The following is an 18,544-nucleotide window of genomic DNA, read 5'->3' on the forward strand; positions in this document are numbered from 1 at the left end:
TTCTGATTCTTAATTTCTTTCTCTACTGAAACTGAACTAGAATGTAGATCCAGTTGGATATAATGAAACTGACAGTTACAAGGTATATGACTTGAAAGGTTTCCATGTTGTAAGGTATATGACTTGTGACATATATATAGTTCAAGCAATAGAGTTTTTATATGGTATACGTGTACACATGTGGTCATGATTAATCTGGAAAAACAATAAAGTCACGTTTAGTGTGATAGGATAGAATAGGATGAGATGGGATTATTTAATACTATTTTATTTTGTATGGTGTAGCTTAGGATTGAATTATATTACAAATATATTGTCATATAATAATAGAAATAGTGAACTTTTCACAACATGTCCAAATTCATCTTGAAACAAAAAAATGTCCTGGGTTCGTCTTTGTCATCAAATGGACAACAAAGTTATCCAAAAATGACATATTTAACCATAAGGAGTTGGTATTATATACCCCTTGGACCACTCACTCTAAAACATAATAGCATTATAATCCTATATATTCGTGTTATTACAACTTTCTTTCCCCCAAAGATTCAGGTATTTTAATTCTGGGCCACATTGCAAATTTAATTTCAGAACTTGGATCCGAATGTAGGACTCCTGCTGCTTTCAAATATATATAATTAGGTTGGAGTTGATTTCTCTCCAACTAGTTTGTGATTAGAGCTGTTATATCCCTTCAAATTTGTTAAGGTTAAATTCTAGTGAGTTTTAGTTGAATTTTGATTGTAAATATTTTAGTTGAATTGTACCATATTAAAAAAAAAATATATCTTTTGGACCAGAATGTAATTCTAATTTAGTTTATATTTTTGTCAAAGTTAAACTCGAAAGGTTCCAAATCAGACTGTCGCTCTGTGGAACATTTTGCTTATGAAAGGACTATTACCGCCAATTTCTCATTATTCATGGATGTGCTCTACATTTAGCCATACCTCAAGGGTTTTTAAGCAGATATTTATTTGAGTTGAGTTAAGGTTTGTACTAGATTTCAATATGCATACTACTGCGTAGCCCCCACATTTTGCTGCAATTGACTAGCATAACGCAGTAGGGCTGGGTATTTCATTTTGATTCGATTTTGTTCGAACCAAATCAAACTAAACTGATTGTGGCAGTACCATTCGGCTCTTTGGGCAATAAAAAACAAATGTTTCATAAATCTCTGAACTAACTAGTTTTTGTTTGGTCCGGAGGGAAAAATTGAAAATGGATTTTATGTTAATTGATATAAGTTATTATTAATGTGTTAGTATAATTTATTTTAATTTATCTATTTGTTGGTGTTTGGCTCATTATTATGAATGTGGATGTGGATGTGTGTTCATAACTTGGTGTGGAGTTCTAATATTATTAGAAATAAGTTGAAGAATCAAGAAATGATGAATATCGATGGCAAATTAGCAATGAAACTTTGAAATTTGTTTTATATATGATTCTATTTTGCTTCTTTCTTGCTTTCATTTATTGTTGGATTTATAATCTGTAGTAGATTTCTAGACTACGTAAATTTGTTTCATGTTAGACTTTATTATATTGATTTATTCAACTTTATTATGTTTAGTATTTAAGATCGTTATTGTTGTAATAGTATATTATTATAATATTATTTTTTTATTGAATATACATCGTAAAATTACTTGAATTAAGTTTAACAAAACAAAACCGAACCGAACCATAGAATCAAACCAAACTGAACTGAATCAAGTTGGTTCGGTTCGATTCGGTTCTAGTATTTGGTTCATATTTGATTTACAAAATTGTGTTTGCAGTGATTGAACTTGCTTATCAAACTAACAAAGTCAAACACTCCCCTGGACCTTGAACAGATTGAACAAGATGCTTGACTTGAAGATTGAAACCAGAAACACTCAAATCATGTAACAAGAACAATTAACAGATTTTAAATAAACAAGTTAATGATCACAAACCTAAGATTATCCAAACAGAAACAAGAAACCCGAGTGATTAACATGGTTCAGCACTACCAAGAATGGTGCAACCCACATCCACGGGAGCAGCATTTCTGGGTCATCTTGACAATTTGATATTACCTAAAATTATTTTGATTTAGATATAGTTTAGGATGAAATTTTGTTTGAAAAAGTTTCTTTTCTTTTCTTTTTTTTTTTTTCCCGCTTCACTCTAGTTCAAATTAGGTTGTTGAGAGGTAAGAAAATGATCAATAAATTAATATATTTATTAATTGAGGTGAGAATAATTATTGGTTAATTTGGAAAGGCTGGTCATCGTGTTATGGAGAATAAGGAGAGGATATCTGATTTATGATAAGTTATTGCTTGTTTCAAGGATTTCAGTTACAGTAGGATTATTTGCTGGAATAAATCCCTAACTTCTAGAGTGTTAGTTGCATTGTTTGACATTTTCTTTGTTACTTGTACCACAATGCTTTAGTTGTGCATTAGTGGGCTGTTATTTCTCTTTTTCTGTTACTTTGTAAGGCTATTTAAGCCAAGTTCATCGGTTGAATAAAGTAAGCAATTTTCAAATTGTTTAGAGTTCTTGACTTACAATTTCTTATGTGATCATTAATTTCCTAAAATTTGGTATCAGAACCCCCCACTGGGGCTTGAGAAAAGAAAGCGGCAGTCTTTCAACGTGATTTTCAAACACAAAAGAAAGAAAAGAGAGGATGAGTGAAGAGAAGAATTTCGTGCAACCTGCCATACCGCGTTTCGATGGTCACGATGACCATTGGAGCATAATTATGGAAAACCTCTTGAGATCAAAGGGGTATTGGAGTTTGATTGAAACTGGTTATCAGGAACAGAGGTAAGAGTGGTGTTGTCCGAGGCGCAACAGAAGCAATTGGAGGATTTGATGGTGAATGACCTCAAAGTCAAGAATTACTTGTTTCAGGCTATTGACAGGATAATTCTTGAGCAAATCCTGGAGAAACGTACCTCGAAACAAATATGGGATTCGATGGAGAAGAAGTTCGAGGGGAATGCTCGCGTAAAGCGCTCGACTCATCAAGCATTGAGGAGAGATTTTGAAATTCTAGAGATGAAAGTAAGTGAAACCATTACAAAATATTTTGCTCGTGTCATGAGTGTAGCAAATAAAATAAGGAGTAATGGAGAGCAGATAAGGGATGTAACTATTATGGAAAAGATTCTTAGGACTTTGACCGAGAAATTTAACTATGTTGTTTTCTCGATTGAAGAATCTAAGGACATTGATGCACTCACAGTTGATGAACTACAAAGTTCACTCATTGAGCATGAGCAGAAGTTTCATAGGAGCAATGGCGAGGAGCAGGCATTGAAAGTAACTATGGATGAAAGAAATGGAGGTAGAGGTCGAGTCAGAGGTAGGGGAAGAGGCAGAGGTTGAGAAGCTTTCAACAAGAAAACTGTTGAATGCTACAAGTGCCATAAGCTTGGCCATTTTCGATATGAGTGTCCAGATTGGGAAAATGAGGCTAACTATGCTGAATTAAATGAACACGAAGAGATGCTCCTGATGTCATATGTCGAGATCAACCAGGCAGAACGAGAAGATATTTGGTTCTTTGATTCATGCTGCTCAAACCACACGAGTGGGAACAAGGCTGCATTTTGTGAGTTGAATGAGACTTTTTGACAAATGGTGAAACTGGGAAATAATACCAAAATGAGTGTGCTTGGGAAAGGAAAGGTGAAAATGCACATCAATTGCAATAATCTTGTAATCACTGATGTTTTCTACATCCCAGAGCTGAAGAATAATCTCCTAAGTATTGGACAAATTCAAGAGCATGGTCTTGCAATCCTGATTCAATTAAGAAAGTGTCGCATATATCATCCTGAGAGAGGGCATATTATCTAGTTCGAAATGACAACCAACAGAATGTTCATATTAACAGCAAATTCTCAGTCCGAGAAGCAGAAGGATATTGTAAATAAAGCCTCTGTACAAAGAATAGAGTAGAGCTGAAAATACAAAAGATAAAGGAAAGAGTGATAAACCATACAATCAGTAGCTACAGCTCACCGAATATTATTAGCGGCAAGATTTGGCATCGGCAATCCCTTATTCTAGACACAATCTTTATTTTGAGCAAGTATCACTTGATAATATTAATATTCCTTATGTACAAATGATTTCATTCCTTAATGTATGTAGTCATAAATAGGACAGCCTGTCTAGCCATTACTCTAAGAGATTTGGCTGACCTTAATAGTTGTATATAAGCTTGTAACTCTCTAGTTCTTTGATATACAAAGAAAATATTTTGAGCATAATATTTTTTCAAAGAGGAAGTGCTGAATTGATTCATTTATTCATTAATCAATAGCCTTTATAGAGGCAATTACACCAACTGATAAAGCATGAAACCGAGCACTACATAACGTACAAAACAAATTTTCCTAAAAAACAGAACCACATGCTTTTGAATAGGACACTTATGCTACCAATAACCAATTAAATAACAAACTCCTATTGACTAGGACTCAACATAAACTAAATTAATTTTATTTAAGACTTGGTCATGTGACCTACCACACGTGCTACACACAATTAAACTTTAACACCCTCCCTTAAACTGATATCTGAAGAAATCAGTTTACATACACCAAATTGTAATGCTCTCTTTTAAACAACTTCGGCTTCTTTTGAAGAGCAAATGACAAGCATACTTCGAAGTTTCATAAAAACTGCAGGTTTTAGCGGTTTAGTCAATAAATTTGTCAATTGATCTTCACTCATGCAAAATACCAAATCAATAACACCATCCTTATATAAATCACGCAAAAAGTGAAACCTCACATCGATATGTTTGCTTCTTCTATGGATGATTGGATCTTTTGAGAGTTTTATTGCAGAAACATTATCACAATAGATCACAATTGGTCCTTGCTGCTGGTTGTGTAAAGTTTCGAGTAACCTTCTCATCCAAATAATTTCACATGAACTTGATGCTGCAGCAACAAACTCAGCTTCGATTGTTGACAAAGTCACTATTTGTTGCTTTTTAGATGACCATACAACAACTCCAGATGTGCTCTTTCTATCATCAATATCTCCAGCATAATCACTGTCTGAGAACCCAATCAAGTTTGAATTTTCACCATTTTTGTACAAGATTCCAAAATCTGCAGTGCCTTACACATAGTGAAAAATTCTCTTTGCAGCTAAGAGATGAGCTTAAGTTGGATTCTCCATGTATCTACTAATTAAACTGACAGCATGCATAATATCTGGTCTTGTTGATGTCAAATACATAAGACTCCCAACAATTTGTTTGTAAAGAGTAGCATCCACCCTTTTTCCAGCTTCATTCTTTGAGAGTTTCATACCATACTCTGTTGGAGTTGAAACCGAATTGCAATCCTTCATTATGAATTTGTCTAAATTTTCCAGAGCATATTTTTTTTGAGAAATAAAGACACCAACAGAGGATTGCAGTACTTCAATGCCAAGAAAATAATGCATCAACCCCAAATCAGTCATATCAAATTCAATCATCATAGATTTCTTAAAATCATTAAGCATGGCTATGTCATTACTAACATAAATGAGATCATCAACATATAAACACACAATTAATATTTTCGTATCACCTCTATATTTAATATATAATGTGTGTTCATAAGGGCATTTAAGAAAACCTTCCTTAGTAAAGAAAGCATCTATATGACTGTACCACGCTCTCGGTGCATGTGTCAATCCATATAATGCTTTCTTTAATTTGTATACCTGATTCTCATGACCTTGCCTCACATATCCAAGAGGCTGATCAACATACACCTCTTCTTCCAATTCGCCATTCAAAAATGTTGACTTTACATCCAATTGATAGATAGGCTAAGAATTATGTTCGGCCATGAATAACACCAAGCGAATAGTGTCAAGTCTTGCAACTGAAGCAAACACCTCTTTATATCAATACCATGTTCTTGTTTGTACCCCTTTGCAACAAGACGGGCTTTGTACTTGTCAATTCCACCACAATCAGTTCGAAGAGTTTTAATTGTTTTCCCTGTTTTATTCTCAACACGAGCCTTGAAACTTTTAAATATACCAAAAGCTTCTGATTTTTCCTGCAAAAAATACACCAATGTTTTCCGAGTATAATCGTCAATGAAAGTAATTAAATACTTTTTACCTACATTAGATGATGGTTTTATCGGCCCACAAATGTCGGAATGAATAAACTCCAAGACATTTTTTGCTCTCCATGACTTTCCTTGAGGGAATTGAGAACGATGTTGTTTGCTAACAACACATTCTTGACAAACTTGAGAGGGAATGACGATTTCAGGAAGACCTATAACCATATTTTTCTGTTAGGGAGTTTTTAGTCCACCAAAATTCAAGTGGCCATAGCGAAAGTGCCAAAGCCATGAAAGATCTTTCACTTCAACCATTAAGCAAGATTGTGCACTATTAATCTTCAATGGAAACAACTTGTTTGAATTCATTTGAACAACTGCAACAACTCCTCCAGAAGGGTCATTTATTTCACAAGCACCGTTTTGAATGGTTATTACATAACCCTTTTCTTGTAATTGACCAACACTTAACAAATTACTTTTCAAGTCAGGAACATAGAAAACATTGGAAATTGTTTCTACAAAACCATTCTTGGTTATAATTTTAATATCACCCTTTCCCATTATTTCAACAGTAGAAAAATCACCAAAACTCACTGTAGAATTAAAGTCTTCATTTAAGGAAGAAAAGAGTGACTTACTTCCACACATATGGTTGCTGCAGCCTTTATCCACATACCACACATATGACTCAAGTTCTTTATTGACTTGAAAAACCATCAACAAGGTTTCCACTTCTTTCTTTTTTGTAAAATTCGATTTCTCACCCTTTTTCTTTGTCGTTAGGCAATTTTGTATAACATTCAGAACGATAATGACCGAATTTATGACATCTAAAGCACTCTACCTTGGATTTATCAAATTGATGATTTCAACCTCTACCTTTGTTTTGGAAATCTGATTGGTCTTCATCATCTCTAAAATTGCCTCATTCGTCTCTACCTCTACCTCCATCTCTATTTCCTCGTCCTCCTCTTCCTCTTCCTCTACCTCAATCTGCTTATCTATTCGGTGATGTAACATTGTTGTTAGTTGAAGCCTTTAGAGCTTGCTCCTCCTTGTCTTCCCTGGAGAATTTCTGCTCATGAACTAGCAAGGATCCATGCAACTCATCAATTGAAAGTTCATCAATGTCTTTTGATTCTTCAATGGAACAAACAACTTAATTAAATTTCGAAGTCATTGAGCGAAGAATTTCTTCTATTATTATAACATTTGTCATCGTTTTGCCGTGAGTTCACATTTTGTTTACAATTGCCATTGTCCGGGAGAAATACTCTGTGGCTGACTCTCCTGATTTCATACGAAGTAATTCGAACTCAGTACGAAGTGCTTGAAGCTGCTGCCTCTTAAGTCTTATTGACCCTTGATACTTTTTCTTCATGGAATCCCATATCATTTTGGAGGTGTCTTTGCAAAGAATGGTGTCTAAGATTGAACGATCAATTGCTTGCAATATGTAATTCTTTGCCTTTGAATCTTTTAGCCTCTGCCCTTCAATCTATGTTTTCTGTGCATCCGTCACTACCGTGCCAGCTGTTGGTTCTATTATGCCTTCAGAAACTACTTGCCATTACTCTTTAGACCTGAAGAAATTCTCCATCAACATGCTCCAATGATCATAGTGACCATCAAAGCATGGAATTGCAAGTTGCACGAAATTGTCAGAGGCCATCGTCCTTAACTGCTGGTTTCTTAACCTCGCTCTGATACCATTGTTGTAAATAAAGCCTCTGTACAAAGAATAGAGTAGAGCTGAAAATACAAAAGATAAAGGAAAGAGGAAGTGCTGAATTGATTCATTTATTCATTAATCAATAGCCTTTATAGAGGCAATTACACCAACTGATAAAGCATGAAACCGAGTACTACATAACGTGCAAAACAAATTTTCCTAAAAAACAGAACCACATGCTTTTTAATAGGACACTTATGCTACCAATAACCAATTAAATAACAAACTCCTATTGACTAGGACTCAACATAAACTAAATTAATTTTATTTAAGACTTGGTCATGTGACCTGCCACACGTGCTACACACGATCAAACTTTAACAAAGGACACTTGCTTTCATACAACTGCATCATATCTAGCTCACCTTTAGCATTGCAGGTATGGACATTTAAGCTATAAAGGCTTAAGAACACTACAACTTAAGAAGATGGTTCACGGTCTATCACAATTTCCTACATCAACTATGACTTGTACTGACTGCATGGTGGGGAAACACCATAAAGACCCTATTCCCAAAAAGAGCACATGGAAAGCCACACAAAAATTACAACTAATACACGCAGATATTTGCGGTCCAATCTTTCCAATGTCAAATAGTAAGAAAAGATATTCTTTGTGCTTCATAGATGACTTTATTAGAAAAGCATGGATTTATTTCTTGAGTGAGAAGTCTGAAGCTTTCAATATGTTTAAGTGTTTTAAGAAGCTTGTTGAAAATGAAACTGGTTTTCCCATTAAATGCCTACGTACTGATAGAGGTAGGGAATTTAATTCTGAAGATTTTAATGAGTTTTGCAAGCAGCATGGTATTAAGAGACAATTAATAGCAGCATACACTCCACAACAAAACGGAGTGGCAGAATGGAAAAATCGGACTGTGATGAATATGGTAAGGAGCATGCTGCCTGAGAAGAAAGATGCCGAAAGAACTTTTTGGCCCCGAGGCTGTTCAATTGGACAAATTTATTTACTAAATAAGAGTCCCACATTAGCTGTAAAAGATGTAACACCACATGAAAGCATGGAAATGGGGTAAAATCGACGGTGGGAGCACTTCAAGGTCTTTGGATGCATCTCATATGTCCATATCCCCTGATGCAAGAAGGACAAAGTTAGATAACAAGAGTTTTGTATGTATTCTGTTGGGTGTCAGTGACGAATCAAAGGCGTATTGATTATACGATCCTATCTCAAAGAGGATTGTAATAAGTCGAGATGTCATTTTTTAAGAGAAGAAACAATGGGACTGGGATAAGAGTTTTGAGGAACAAATCTTGGTGGATCTAGAATAGGAAAATGATGAGAGTTATTCTGACTTAGTTGAAGATGATTTGATAATAGTGAAGGAAGCAACAATGCAGATATGAGAATGGTGAATGATGAGCCGAATTTAATCATTTCAAGCACATCAACAGAAGTTAATGATGAAGGAGGAGTCAAAGTTGATGAAACTTATTTTAAGCAGATAGTGGGAAGTCACATGTACCTCACCACCACTAGACCTGATATGTTGTTCATTGTGAGTTTAATTAGTTGTTACATGTCTAAGCCTGCAGAGCTATATCTGCAAGCAGCTAAAAGAGCTCTTAGGTACTTGAAAGGCACAATAAACTATGGGATACTTTGCAAGAAAGATGGAGCTGAAGAGCTTCTTGCATTCACTGACAATGATTACTCCGGGGATGTCGAGGACGGGAGAAGCACCTCAGGATATGTTTTTTTAATGAATTCTGGAGCTGCGTCCTGGTCGTTAAGGAAGCAACCACTAGTCACATTATCAACCACTGAGGCTAAATTTGTGGCAGCTGCAGCCTGTGCTTGTCAGGCTGTTTGGATGAGAAGAATACTAGAGAAGTTGGGATGGAAGCAAAAATGTAGCACCACAATAATGTGTGAGCTCAGCTATTAAAATCTCCAAAAATTCAGTCATTCATGGAAGAAGCAAGCACATAGATGTGTGATTTCATTTTCTTCGAGATTTGGTTAAAGATGGTGTTATCGAGCTAGTCTTTTATGGTGCAAAGGATCAATTGGCTGATGTGATGACTAAGCCTTTGAAGTTGGAAGATTTTCTGAGATTGAGAGAGATGCTGGGAGTGTATGAAGTGACTGTTAAACTAAGTACTTGAAAGTGCATAGTTTAAGGGAGGGAATGACAAGTTATTGCTTGTTTTAAGAATTTCAGTTGCAGTAGGATTATTTGCTGGAATAAATCCCGAACTTTTAGGGTGTTAGTTGCATTGTTTGACATTTTCTTTGTTACTTGTACCACAATACTTTAGTAGTGCATTAGTGGGCTGTTATTTCTCTTTTTCTGTTACTTTGTAAGGCTATTTAAGCCAAGCTCATCAGTTGAATAAAGTAAGCAATTTTCAGATTGTTTAGAGTTCTTGACTTGCAATTTCTTTTGTGATCATTAATTTCCTACAATTTGTCGGAGCACATTCACCTTCGCATTTTGTCATTCCTCTCATTCAAACAAGTGCACTCTCTAAAACATGGAAACAAGCACGGCATAGATTTCCATTTCTGGTATTTGATTCAAGGTCTCTTCATCGTGTTACTGTGCATTGTGAAAAAGGAAAGGAAGTACAAATTCTGAAAGTGATGTTATGGGATGTGTTCAACTATATGGAGGAAACTTTGCATAGCCGCTAGAAGGAGATGATAGGTATAACAAGTTTCACACTTGACGTGATTAGTATAGCTACACTTTTTCGAGGATTCGAGTCATTCATTGACCAATGAGTTTGCTATGAGATTGAAATTTGAAAGTGATGTGAAATGGATACGAAACTTAAAGTTCAACATTGGGCAAGACTGTAGAACAAGTTGCGTGCTCTTTGAAATTATTAACTATCTTGGCATTAAATGGCTGTAAGCTGGAGTTATGAGCAAGTTCGTTGTTTCCTTCTTTGAGACAGTTACATTTGTCGTCAGCTAATACAGATGATCATGTTGTTAAGAATTTACTTGGTGGGTGTGCTTTGCTTGAGGTTATAATTTTTGATGATTGCAGAGGGTCAAAAAGTCTCGAGTTAGCTGGTCTGAGTAATTGAGATCAAGATATGGAACAATTGTCATGATCTTAAACTGCTGGTGATCAAAGAATTGAGTGTCTATTCGATTGAAACAAAATTGAAAATTTAGTTCTGAGATCAATATGGAAATGTATATCTCTTCTTACAAAGAATCGAGTACCTGCACCCATGTACTCAAATTTGAGTCCATTGGTCGTGCCAATGGATTCTTAGCCCATCGCTAACGCTAACGTGGTAGCTCTATTGAGAGATATTAAAAACTTAGATAGTACAAGTTGAGATTTAGTTTCCTCTAATATTTTAATGTTATTAAGCATATACAATCTCTTAAAAATAAGTTTAAAAAAGATATATTTTTTATTAATTTATTTTCATATTCGGATCCGGATCTTCTAGATCCTTGCAGATTCGGACCGGATCCGGATTTAATTGCCATTCCTAGTACTTGGAGGAACTGTTAGTTGAGGTAAACATATGGTGAAAAGTCAAATTGGTATTGGACACATTGAAAAAGTACATTTTGGAAAGAATATAAAGTTCTCATTCTATTGAGACAGATCCACGACAGCTATATTGATAACATCTTTCACGGCAACACTCAATACTTCAATAGGACGTTATGACAATGTTCAAATACTTGTCATTATTACAGAAGGGGAAATGTTGAATTTGCCTCCTTTTTTTCAACAATCAAATTGGTCAGAAAAATAAAACTAAATGAGATTAAATTAAATTTTTTCTGATAATAAGAAAGCAAATAATTAACAGATATATGTAACAAAGAATCAGTAAGAAGAGACATACCTTTCCGACTTAACTTTTTTAATTCCACTCTTTGGAAAATCAGAACTTCGCAAGAAGTTTAACATAATTAAAGTACGAATTAGTGTCCATATTTTCACAACACAAACAAAGGTCAATCTTCGACATCAGAAGTGCTGAAGGACAATAAATCATCCAAATAATATAAAATACGCAAATCAGAAGTCCATAAAGCATAATGCTAGCAAAATGTAATCAGTTACTTAAATAGCTGAGTCCAAAATTTTTAATGTGGTTTTTAAAAAATAAGATTGATTTTAAGAATTTCTATTTTTTCAAATGAACTGACTACATTTTTAGTTCTAGAAAAAATATGTAATTCTCTTGATTTGGTAGTTATTCTTAAATATTTATCGTAATAATAATGTTAGAAAATTGCATGATAAGTTTCTATTTATAAGGCATAATGTGGGGTGAGACCTACTTGACAAGTGAAAGTTCATAAGTGATTCGGACTCCCCTCCGTAATCACTTTGTAATAACATATTTATAAGCTCAAAATAATGCTCGGATAATTGGGAAATTGACACTAAACCAAAGCCGTGGAGTTGCAAAGTTAAAAGAAATTCACCTGTCTCACATGAAAAAAATGGCTAAAGCATAAGTAGTATATCTATTATTACTCAGTTATGAATGGTTAAGATTATAACCATAAAGGCCCTCTCTTGCGTGGCTGCCTGACTTTCACATTTTTTAACAATATCATTGATACTTCCAAATGTGAACAGCATGCAGGGAGACTATACTGGAACCATTCAGAGAAAACCAGAGACGTTCGTATTGGATTCAAAGTAAAACAGAGACATTCATATTGGACTCCGATATTGCATTTCTTCCTTTCTCGTATTGATAAAAAGATTTGGACTTGTTGAAACAAAACAGCAATTGACAACTGTACCAGGAAGAAATCAGAAATGGCTTTCAACAATCTGGACAGTGTGCAAAGCTGGACTTCTTTGTTTCTCCTTCACTGGTCCAACGTGACTCCAAATGAACACAAGAAATACAAATCTGAATAATACGGTTTGCAACAATAAGTATCCAAAATATAAAAGAGATATTAGATTAAAACGAAACGCATCTAAATGATATTAAACAAACATAAATTGATTAGAGCACTGGACTTACATGAGAAAAGCAAATACAGCACATCTCTTACGAAAAAATGGGGAAAACGAAGAACTTCGTTGTTCATCCTCATCAGAGCTGCGAACACTATCAGTAGTTCCAGTCATGTCAGCCTTATTATCAAGAAAGTTATTATGCAACTTGCCATGTTGTGCGCATTCTTCTTCATTGCTGGCAGCAAATTTGAGAGTAAAGGTGTTGGTTTTGGCCTGGTCGGGATTTGCATACACTGGATTCACCCCACAACATTTCACCTTGTGGCCTTTTCCACCATGGCTAATAAAGAAGTGAAATGAAACAGCTGTACGGCGGTCGCCTTCTGGTAGTCCAATATCCCAACAGTGATCAAATCCAAGTATGACATGATCCGAGTTGATAGACGCGCTATCAACCAAGATGAAAGAGTGATCAAACAACTCGCAGAACTGTTCAAAACTGTATTTACATCCGACTCTGAAATAACAGCTTTCATCAGCATCAGAACCTCCAACAAATTCAATAACAGCAGAAAGAGCAAATCCAATGAGGTATTTGTTACAGCAATGCTGTGGCAGTTGAATAGTTATTGAAGATCCTAAAGATTGATTCCCGAACCAGTCTGGAATTGCTCGTCCAGGTAAACAAATGCTGATTCCACGCGATTCATCAATTCCCTGTAATATTAAAATCATGATTACAGATGCTCCTAGTGTACTGGTCGAGTTATTATCATGCCGCTTTATTCCTTGGGTAACTAGAATTTGAATCTTAAGAAGGTAGAGGTTAAAATTTTGTTTGGAGTTTGTGCCCCTCACTACCTCTAAAATTCATGATTTCAGATGTAATTGAGAACAGAGAGAGAGAGAATTGTTTACCTTTTGATAGAATAGTCTCAGAGAAACTGTTGCCAAATGATGAATTCTTTTCTGCATTTCTGCCCAAATACTTTTGTTGTTTGCTTTTTCATTCAGTTTGAGGCAATTAGCAAATATAAAAATCCGTCCATAGATGCATATTTCCTGGGAACCATCGGACAGTGTGTGCCATTTAGTACTGAAATCTTGATCTTCTAGGCACGATGGAAGCTCCGGCAAAGATCGGAGCCGCCTGCAATTTTGAGCATTTAACCTCAGCAAGCCCCGTGGAAGCTCTGGTATTGACTGAAGCATGTTGCAATCTAACAAGTTAAGCTGCCTCAACCGAGAAAGTTGGCCGATACTTGTGGGTAAAATCTCAATTTTACTTCCACTTAGATCTAACACCTCCAACGAGGATAGACAGTCAATATCTTCTGGGATTTCTTTTATCTCACAGCCGCTTAATTGTAGCCGTTCTAATGAAGAAAGTTTGCTGATTCTTGTAGGCAGTACCCAACCGCTGCATTTGAGTTCAGAGCAACCTATCAAACTCAACTGCCTAAGCCCTTGTAGATTTTCAAATGAAGGTGGCAGCTCTTTAACTCCCGTCCTCTCTAAATCAAGTGTTTCTAAGAGTTCCATTTTCTCCAAGATTTCCGGAAAACCCTCAAGGTTTGAGCAGAAAGCAAGAAGAAGGCTGCCAAGAGATTTCAGTTTACAAATACTAGTTGAAACCCTCTTCAGCCTTTCGCAAAGACGCAAATCTAAGGTTTCAAGATTAGTTAGGCACTCAATTGATGAGGGAACTTCCTCTATTGGTGTATACCATAACCTTAGCTTGACTACTTTTCCGGAAATCTGTGGAAATTCTGTGAGATTAACACACCAAGCGCAATCAATCTCTATGGGAGATCTGAAATGAATGTTGCATGGGAAGCAACGAAGACTTTTGCAGCCCTTCAAGGACAAGGAACCAAGGTTGTGGAAATTCTGGACGTACAGGGGAATGTAAGATAAGTTTGTGCAATTGCATAGATTAATTCTCTCCAGATTGGGGGCTTCTAACGGTTCCGGGATGCTAGTGAGATTGTGCGAGTCGTGGAGGTCGATAAATTTTAACTTGAAAGCTTCCTGCAGTAAAATATAAACACTTTGATATTAAATTAGAATCAATGAACCCCACAATCCAGATAAATAATTAAAAAAGAAAAAAAATATAAATAGTCATCCTCAGTGCGGAAGTCCGAACAAAATTTTTATAACAAAATTTTTTATAGCATTGTAAAAATTTTTTACAAAGTTTTAGAATGTTATAGTTCCTTTGCAGCATTTCAACGACACACCTTTCTAACATTACATATTCGCACAAAATTTCGTATAAGCATCTACTTGAATATTTTTATAAAAATCATATATATAAAGAAAAATAATATACCGGTGAAGTATTAGTCTATACCTTTTGTCCTTTCCAAATTTGCTCAACTTCACTATAAGGCAAGTGGAGTGCAATAAGGTTCTCCAAATCAAAATCTAATGGCAATGTTTTCAAAGGATATTCGTGCCAATAGAGATATCTCAGTTCCTCTGGAAGACATTCCAAATCCTCGTCAAGACGAACATTAGAGCTCATAATTGGAAGACCACGATGCTCAGGCATATAGAATTTTAGCAATCTAAGATTTGACATATTTGCAAAAGCTCGAGAATTTAGATGTATGTCTCCTATTTGCGACAAATTGAGGAATATACCCTCAATTGCATCGGTCCCCTTATAAACAAAAGCAAAGAATGAATTAGCATAAATATATAGAAAGCTTCCTAATTGAATACAAAATCTGCTTTCGTTTCATTTTTATTTCTTTTAATACAACATGTAATCCCCCCCCCCCCAAAAAAAAAAAAAAGACCAAAGTGGGGCTATGTGCCCCTTTCAAATCCCCATAGCACCCAATTTCTTCTCATCTATAGTCATCTCCATTCTTTCCCCAATAAATCTTCAATTAAAAAGTTGAGAAGATAAAATTTAAGCAAATTCATAAGCTTAACTATTCTTATAAGGTTTCAAATAGCAGTATTAGTTGATCTAGTAGTCGATGAATGTAATGATGCTGTCAATTAATTTTAAGGAGATATTTACTCTGCCTATATTTTGTGGGAGAGAAAATTATCCTTATCCAATTAAATTAAGAGGGAAAATAAGTTACTTGGACTCGAAGCTAGGCACTCAAAAATTGTGCCAGTAGGCTATGAGCGCATTGACTATAATATTGTAAGTGTTTAGTTACCTAAGGTTTTATGTTTGAACATGATTATAATCAATCATTGACCTAAGTTGTTATTTTTTTTTAATTACTAAAAAATTTCAAATGCACTTCAGGTGTTTGATTGCCTAGAATTTCATAACTAAACTTTGTAATTTGGTCATGATTCTTAAATCCGGTACAACTAGGAACTTTGAAAGTCACTTAAGCTGTTTGATAAATGTTTGAAATGACATGATGTTGCATTGAACGGATGTAAACAATAATTTTGGGTTTTACATTTTAGGTTGTTTATCCGTACAAATAAATTTTGACTACCGACAGTCGTGGGATAATAAATTTACTGAAAACATGGTTATGGCTATGAAAATTCTTACCTTATTTTTCTTCAATACATGACAAACATCTTCATGATACCACAACCTGCTACGTTTGCCTGGCTCTTTGACGCATTCTTGACGAACAATTTCTCGTCCCATTTCTTGCAATAAATCGTGCATTTGTATGTCGTAACCTGACATTGTTATGAGCGACTTTTCAATGAGGACGTTCAATCCACAATGTGGAAAATTAGGATCGTCTAGTATACATGTCAGAAAATCTTTTTTCTCCCCTGCAAAGAAGCATGCAATGTCTAAGAACATACTCTTTTCTTCTGGCCTTAAGTCATTATAACTGATTTTCAACACATCATAGATATCAGGGTCAGAGATTCGATTTAAGTTCTCCAATGCTTTCTCCCAATCTGATTTACTCTTCCGGTGAAAGAAAGAACCCAACACTCTAAGTGCTAATGGATTTCCATTGGCATATTTCAATACACGCTCTAAGAGCGCCAAGAGATCCCCAGGGCACTGGTTTTCCTTAAAGGCGAAATTAGAAAAGAGCACAAGAGCTTCATGAAATCTCAATTTATTAACCTCATATATGTCAGTGTCACATACACCAAAATCATCAAGAATCCGTTTATCTCTAGTGGTAATAATAATTCTACTTCCCGGACCAAATTGATCAAGCACGCAAGCTAAGTAATGTAATTGCCTAACTTTATTCACATCATCAAGAACTGTCAGCACCTTCATCCGATTGAGCCTTTCTACGATATAATCAGGAAGATAAGGCGTTCCTATTTTGATATCTTCTTGGAATATTTCAGAAACGACTCGGTCTCGTAGATATACCAACCCACCTCCATTCTCTGATTCTTCCCTGACATTTGGCATGAAGCACTTGCCTTCAAATTCCCTAGAAATTAGTTTGAAAACAGCACCGGCAAGGGTTGTTTTGCCTATACCACCCATACCCCAAATTCCTATAGTTCGGAAATCTGGCAATCCGATGCATAGTAATGATTTAATTTTCTGAATTCGTGAATTTAATCCTACGAAGCCATCGGAGTAGGTTGATGCCGTTACATTTTCTAATTTCTTCAAAATATCTTTAACAATAACGTCTACAAGCTGTGCCTCAGATCTAGTAGCAGTTGTGAAGATAAAAATAAATTAGTCGAAATTTTCAAAGACAGAAACAGAACAATGAGAGATACTTATAAAGTATCATGTAAACTTTCCAGTGGTACAGCGTTGAAAAAGACTGTTACAAATCTTGTAAAGGCCCATACAGAAGTTCGTGCAAACACAAAAGTGTTAAATACTTCAAAGGATCGAGAGATATACCTGATCTCCTTGGAAGCCCATCCGGACAGATTGGATGCCTGGGTCAACGCAGCCTTCCAATTCTGAGCCTTTTCTGGCATATCCTTGAACTGTTTTTGATGCTTAACAAACGCATCCCTGAAGCATCCAGTTTGCTTCCGCACGTCGGATGGATCCACTTGGTAGAAAACTGGCACAACCATTTGTCCATTCAAGTTCTTGCAATCAAGAATCTTGACAAGCTCATCCAGGCACCATTTTGAAGAAGCGTAGTCCTTTGAGAAAATGATCACCGAAATCTTCGAACCTTGGATTGCGTTCAAAAGGGCAGGTGAAATATCATCTCCTCGCCTAAGCTCTTCGTCATCGATAAAGGTTTTGATTTTCTTTCGACACAAAGCAGCGTAGAGATGGCTCGTAAAATTATCACGAGTATCCTCTCCTCTGAAACTGAGGAACACATCAAATTTACAACAACTAGAAGAAGATGAGGCCATGAGGACCTATATTTGGTGACTGAAACTGAGTGATGAATTTTGAGAGTTGAGATTAGTCAGCAGAGTAGAGTTGTAAAGCAAATATTTTAAGCGCTTGCAGCTTTCCTCACAATTTCAACCAAACTCGAGTTTCCTGGACATTTCCAATTTCACATATTTTTTTCCTTTCGACAATTTTTTTAAGGGAAATGATATTCACCCTCAGGCCATAGGGAAGCCAGAAACGACATGCTAAGTGTGCCGTTTTTGGAGCTTTAGATTTGTAGACTAAAACCAAACTTTATCATTAAAATATATTATATTAAAAACAAACTTTAGCATTAAAATATATTATATTAAAAGTAGATCTAGAAAATCTGTTTTCCATAATTTTAACTATTCAAGACTTGTTCGAGTATCATGGTCCTTCGCCATTGCCATATGATTGAATCAACTCGAGGACTGGTTCTTCTAAGGGGAGGAGATTGATGTAGGACAAACATAGTCATAGTAGG

General features: G+C 35.5%; 2 protein-coding genes across 2 annotated transcripts; one reads left to right on the plus strand and one right to left on the minus strand.

The window, feature by feature from the left end:
• Positions 1–9,179: 9,179 nt before the first annotated feature.
• LOC112099662 (uncharacterized mitochondrial protein AtMg00810-like) lies at positions 9,180–9,719 on the plus strand. The gene has a single exon (XM_024187080.1). The coding sequence runs from the start codon at positions 9,180–9,182 to the stop codon at positions 9,717–9,719; it is 540 nt and encodes a 179-aa protein (XP_024042848.1).
• A 2,862-nt stretch (positions 9,720–12,581) lies between these two features.
• Positions 12,582–18,050, minus strand: LOC18048356 (disease resistance-like protein DSC1). Its single transcript, XM_006441526.2, has 6 exons — positions 17,575–18,050; positions 16,276–17,371; positions 15,094–15,405; positions 13,656–14,768; positions 12,802–13,454; positions 12,582–12,684 (listed from the first exon to the last, which is right to left on the minus strand). The coding sequence occupies exons 1-6, from the start codon at positions 18,048–18,050 to the stop codon at positions 12,582–12,584; spliced, it is 3,753 nt and encodes a 1,250-aa protein (XP_006441589.2).
• Positions 18,051–18,544: the final 494 nt, after the last annotated feature.

Source organism: Citrus clementina, unplaced genomic scaffold (genome assembly GCF_000493195.1).
Source record: "Citrus clementina cultivar Clemenules unplaced genomic scaffold, Citrus_clementina_v1.0 scaffold_3, whole genome shotgun sequence".
Taxonomy (NCBI): Eukaryota; Viridiplantae; Streptophyta; class Magnoliopsida; order Sapindales; family Rutaceae; genus Citrus; species Citrus x clementina.

Coding starts and splice junctions, on each gene's coding strand:
- LOC112099662 (XM_024187080.1), top strand. CDS start 9,180: ATGGTGAATGATGAGCCGAATTTAATCATTTCAAGCACATCAACAGAA.
- LOC18048356 (XM_006441526.2), bottom strand. CDS start 18,050: ATGGCCTCATCTTCTTCTAGTTGTTGTAAATTTGATGTGTTCCTCAGT. Junction 13,455..13,655: donor TGAGACTATTCTATCAAAAG/GTAAACAATTCT, acceptor TTAATATTACAG/GGAATTGATGAATCGCGTGG. Junction 12,685..12,801: donor GCTGTATTTGCTTTTCTCAT/GTAAGTCCAGTG, acceptor CGTATTATTCAG/ATTTGTATTTCTTGTGTTCA.